The sequence below is a fragment of the Panicum hallii genome, chromosome 6 (genome assembly GCF_002211085.1).
Source record: "Panicum hallii strain FIL2 chromosome 6, PHallii_v3.1, whole genome shotgun sequence".
In the NCBI taxonomy this organism is placed as follows: domain Eukaryota; kingdom Viridiplantae; phylum Streptophyta; class Magnoliopsida; order Poales; family Poaceae; genus Panicum; species Panicum hallii.
This window is the reverse complement of record NC_038047.1, coordinates 23,437,840-23,443,567: the sequence shown is the minus strand read 5'-3', so window position 1 is coordinate 23,443,567 and position 5,728 is coordinate 23,437,840. Positions and strand designations below refer to the sequence as shown.

General features: G+C 46.2%; 1 protein-coding gene across 1 annotated transcript; it reads left to right on the top strand.

The window, feature by feature from the left end:
• The first annotated feature begins 502 nt into the window (after positions 1 to 502).
• LOC112898167 (peroxidase 40) lies at positions 503 to 1,855 on the top strand. Its single transcript, XM_025966549.1, has 3 exons — positions 503 to 829; positions 936 to 1,130; positions 1,244 to 1,855. The coding sequence occupies exons 1-3, from the start codon at positions 503 to 505 to the stop codon at positions 1,853 to 1,855; spliced, it is 1,134 nt and encodes a 377-aa protein (XP_025822334.1).
• The last annotated feature ends 3,873 nt before the right edge of the window (positions 1,856 to 5,728 follow it).

The window sequence follows — 5,728 nt, the reverse complement described above, 5'->3', positions numbered from 1 at the left end:
GATGGAGTTTTTTCGTTGAGGCTGGTGTAGATATCCCAATCCGACCGGCCAAAGTTAAGAGTTTCGGTTGACGTCCCAATCCAACCGACTGTTGCTGTGTGTTAAACCATGGAGGTTGTTCGGCTAGGTTGCAAGTCGGAGCTGTTTGGTCGTCTGTGCGATAAGCTCGGCAACAATGAGCATTTTGACCATATTTGCTAGTTGTAGGTATTGTAGTTACAGGTGTTATAGTACCTGTAAACCGGATCAATTCTCTTCTTGTTATTAATATACATCGAACCGCAAGGATCTTAGAAAAAAAAGGTCACGCAAAGATCCGGAAACAGTCAATCATCAGAGACCTCTCCTCCCTGTGCCTGTCTACATGATGATGCTCTCGTTGGCCTATATAAATGTGGCCATGCGACGACCCCATAAGGCTATCAACATTGAACTCGATCACCTCTGCCTACCACAAAGACAACGATCACCGAAGGCTTAGCTCTCTTTGTATCAGCTTGCCATGGCGTACTCCACCACCACGGTGGCCCTGCAGGTCGTCGGCCTGCTGCTCGTGCTCACAGCCGCTGCTGCCTCCGCCACCACCGGGTCCGCCGCCCACGTCAACACGTCGTGTGTCACCGGCAGCGCCGGCGCCACCGTGAGCATCGGCTACGGCGGGGCAAGGGCCAGCGCCGGCGCCGGCGTGTCCCTCGGTTCCGGCGTGTACCAGGCGACCTGCCCCCGCGCCGAGGAGATCGTCCGCGCGGCCGTCGAGAGGGCCGTCGCCGCCGACCCGCGCATGGCGGCGTCCCTCCTCCGCCTCCATTTCCATGACTGTTTCGTCAACGTAAGCTCCTGGCAGTCCGACCATATTGTATTGACACGTACGTACATGTGTGTGTGTCCTGCTCCTGCAATGCGGTGATCGAGTTCGTTCGCTTCTGTCTCCTCAGGGCTGCGACGGCTCCGTGCTCCTGGACGACAAGCCGCCATTCTTCGTCGGTGAGAAGACGGCCGTGCCCAACGCCAACTCCCTTAGGGGCTTCGAGGTCATCGACACAATCAAGGCCGAGCTGGAGCGAGAGTGCCCAGAGACAGTCTCCTGCGCCGACCTCCTCGCCATCGCCGCCCGTGACTCCGTCGTGGTGGTAAATAAGATCAGCAACACACACATATGCATGCACTGATCATTGATTACTTCTTCTCAAATCTCAATAATCAAATGTACCTTGATCAATGATCGCCGGTACGGTGCATGCAGTCCGGCGGGCCGAGCTGGGAGGTAGAGGCCGGCCGGAAGGACAGCCGCACCGCCAGCCTTCAGGGCGCCAACACCAACCTCCCGGCGCCGACGTCCGGCGTCGCCACCCTCGTGCAGAAGTTCAGGAACGTCGGCCTCTCTGCCAAGGACATGGTCGCCCTCTCAGGCGCGCACACCATCGGGAAGGCACGGTGCACCTCGTTCAGCGCGCGCCTCTCCGGCGCCCGCGTATCGGCCGGCGCCGTCGGGGCGTCCAAGGACCTGACCTTCCTGCAGTCGCTGCAGCAGCTGTGCTCGGGATCGGCGGGATCGGCGCTGGCGCACCTGGACCTCGCCACCCCGGCCACCTTCGACAACCAGTACTACATCAACCTGCTCTCCGGCGACGGCCTGCTGCCGTCCGACCAGGCGCTAGCGGCGTCGCCGGCAGGCGCCGTGCCCGGGACAGACGACGACGACGTCGCCAGCCTCGTGGCCGCCTACGCGTTCGACGCGTCCGTCTTCTTACAGGACTTTGCGGAGTCCATGCTGCGTATGGGGAGGCTCGCGCCAGGCGGTGGCGACGACGGCGAGGTCCGCGTGAACTGCCGCGTGGTGAACAGCTCCAGCTAGATTCGGTGGTCAAGTGTGAATAATCTGGTGCACGTGCGGCTTGCTGCACCTATGTTATCTGCTAATTCTAAGTTTGTGTTGTTTCGGTTAGGTTTCTGCTTTAGGTTTTGCCCCCGGAATAATGCTAGGCTTGGTTAACAATCGCTGTATGCCTGTATGTGATGTATGCCCGGCGCCATTGATGGCTCTCAATAATGAAATAACTGATATGGGGTAGGCCATTTGAAATAATTTTAAAAAGGATTCTTCCCATAAAGCATTTTAACAAAATCATTGGGTTTGCTCTGGTTGTCCTTTACATCAAGATGATACAAATCTTAACCAAACTTAATTCGTGTTTTTTCTTTGGATCTCATGCAAGAGACCTATTGCATAACTACGGAGCCAGCATGAATGCAACACGCAAAATGTAACTTATAATATTTTTTTTCTTTTGAAAAAAAAGTTTCCTAATTAAATGGCATACTTAATTAATTCAATGTTGGGAAATTTTCAAAAAAATGAACTTGTTAGTTTTATTTATTCACATCCTAAAATAGAAACTTTGACAGTATGACAGAATTAAAATGTTGTAGAAAATTCATACTATCAAACTAGATCAGTGCATACAAATAGACAAATAGGAGCACTCGAAAGATGCATATCACAAAAGCTCGACCTCTCCAATCTATCACAAAGTGTAGGCCAAGTGTGACTAAAATTTTCTCCATTATGTCGATCAATGCAATTGTTATCAATATCACTTGACTGATGAACCACTTGAACTTAAGACTGATAATAGAAATGCAGCATCAGTAAAAGAATAGCAGATTAATGATGGGAAGGTTATGGCTGCCATGATCAATAGTGTTAAGCAATCCCAGATTATGAGTCTCTCTGAGTTTAAACAGCCAAAACATTATGGTCTTCTCTAAAGCAGCATTATGTTCAGGATAGTGGTGCCCTTTTGCATAGTCTCATGCAGCAAACTCATGTTATTGAGAAGAATGGTATGTCTATTGATGTACTTTTTCTGCATTTGATTGTCTGATGGGCTCATTGACTTCCATGGTACCTGATTGTACGGATGATGAGTGTCCAGCATATAAATTCATTGCAAAGTTTCTTACATACCGTTTTATCAAGGGTGTAAGAGAAGATTTTGACTCTATTATTTAAACAGTTACTACATGATCCTTCTGACCTAACCATGGCTAAGGGTTGTCTGATTTACTTGCTGAACAGACTCATCTTCAGTCTATGTCTACTCCTATATCAGTGTCTCACGTGTGTTGGCAGCTTCTCAAAAGTACAGAACCCCTAGAGGTAACTCTTCAGAGTCATGTAAGAATTATGGAAAGAATACTCATACTGCAGAGAATTGTTTTTCTGTGCATCCAGAGAAGCTGGCTGATTTTCATGCATGTCGGGCTGCTCGTATTGCTCGTGGTTGTGGTACAGCACCTACTTCTAGAGGCTCGGTGTCTGTTGACGATGCTTCACCTGTTAGTGCTGCATCATCATCCTGGGTGCTTGATTTAGGGACTTCTTTTCATGTGACATCTGTTTGGTCTCAGCTTGTTAATTGCAAGCCAGTTGCTGATGGTGCTTCTATTCAGATAGCAGATGGTACATCTTATTACATCACTCATGACGGTTCTCTTTGCACTTCTCATTTTTTTGTACCTGATGTCTCTTTTGTACCTCAGTTGGCTATGAATCTTCTTTCAGTTGATCACAAATCAAAATTATTTTGTTGGATTTGATGACTCATCTTATTTTATTTAGGATCATTGAACCGGGACTGCCATTGTCATAGAGCTTCTCCTAGCCTCTATGTTCTTAACACCCTGCGTCTTGCCCAGTCTTCCACTCGTGTGTCATTTGTTGCATTGTCATCCACATCATCCTTCGACAAGTGGCATCATCATCTTGGTCATCTTTGTGGGTTTCACTTGTCTACGTTAATCAATAAAGGATGTTTAGGACATACATCTATTTAGTCTAGCTTTAATTGTACGAGATGCATGCAATCTAGAAAAACAGATACAACTTATGTATTCCTCTAGTATTTCTCATTCTACTAGAACTTTTGATGTTATTCATTCGGATGTACGGGGTACTATGCCTTTTATTTGCTACAATAGGGCAGTCACAAATAGTATGTCATTTTTGTGGATGATCATTCTCGATGTACATGGATTTATTTCATGAAACACCATTCCCGGTTGTGCTCCATATACCAGTCTTTTACTCGCATGGTTCATACTCAGTTTTCTACTCCTATTAGAGTCTTCTGTTCCAACTCTGTTGATGAGTATTTGTATAAAGCCTTCCTTCAATTTTTGCCATATGAGGGCACTCTTGCTCAACTCTCTTGTCCCGGTACTCATGCTCAGAATGGTGTTGAACGCAAACATCATCATCCAATATGGACCGCTTGAATGCTTCTCATTTCCTCTTTTGTTCCCACTCATTTTTGGCAAGAAGCCGCTGCAGTCTATCTCATCAATAAGCAACCATCATCCAAATTGTCCGAAAAATGCTTAGGTGAACACTTTTTTGTACTCGTCCTAGCTATGGTCATCTTTGGATTTTTGGGTGTACGTGAGAGCGAACTAAGTTGACCGCCTTCGCTCTTTCCTCTACAACTCTTCTACTCAACCTTCATATTCTCCTACAGAGTCCACTTCGTTTTCTAGTCTTTCTCCTATTCCATCAAGTGATGATGCCACTCCATCATCACCAGCTGTTATATCCATTCCTGATTCTATTCCTTACATTCCCCCACTCCTATTGAGTCTCGACCACCTACTACACCTCCCCCTCCACCCCCACCTTCTAAACCTTCTATCACATGCGTCCACACTACTCGTCATTCCATAGAGCCTCCACCTAATCCGATCCCCTCAGCCTATCCTGCCACTTCGATATTTTATGATTCTAACAATGTTAATGATTCACATGCTATTTGTAGTGAGTTAGACAGTGGTCCACAATACAATCTATGTGATTGTGCGACTATTGGGCCCGCTAACAAGTACGGTGTTTCACGTGTGAATGCTATTATTGGTGAGCCATCCACTTATAAGGAAGCTTCTGGTGTTACGGAGTGGCAACTTGCTATGTCTTAGGAACTTGCTACTCCCAATCATACCGGGCACTTGGGATATTATTCTGTTACTGTCACATGCAGTTCCTATTATATGCAAGTGTGTATTCAAAATTAAGACCAAGTCAAATGGTTCTATTGAGAGATATAAAGTTCGTCTTGTTGCTCGAGGTTTTCAAAAGACTTAGGGAAGTAATTATGCTTAGACTTTTGGTCCTATTACTCATATGACCATTGTCCATACTTTGATTGCAGTGGCTGCTGCATCTTCTTGGACTATCTCTCATATGGATGTCAAAAATACTTCTCTTCATGGAGATTTACATGAGAGTTTATATGCAGCCACGCCACAATGTTGATGTTCCTTCAGGACATGTTTGTCGTCTCCGTCGTGCCCTTCATGGTCTTAAACAAACCCCTAGTGCTTAGTTTGTTCACTTTGTCTCCAAGATATGGGCTGCTGGTATTGCACCTAGTGATCATGATCCGACTTTACTTATTCACCTATCTCCACATGGACGTACCTTATTTCTTCTCTATGTTGATGGTATCTTGATTATGGGTGATGATTTGGAATACATTAGTCATGTCAAAAAGCAGCTTCGTAAGAAATTCAAGATGTCTGATTTGGGTCCCGTTAGTTACTTCTTAGGGATTGAAGTTTCGCACTCTACAAAGAGATATTATATTTGCCAATCCAAATACATCCAAGATCTCATTGTTAGTTCTAGAATCACTCATAATAGGATGGCTACAACACCTATGGATCTTCATTTGTAGCT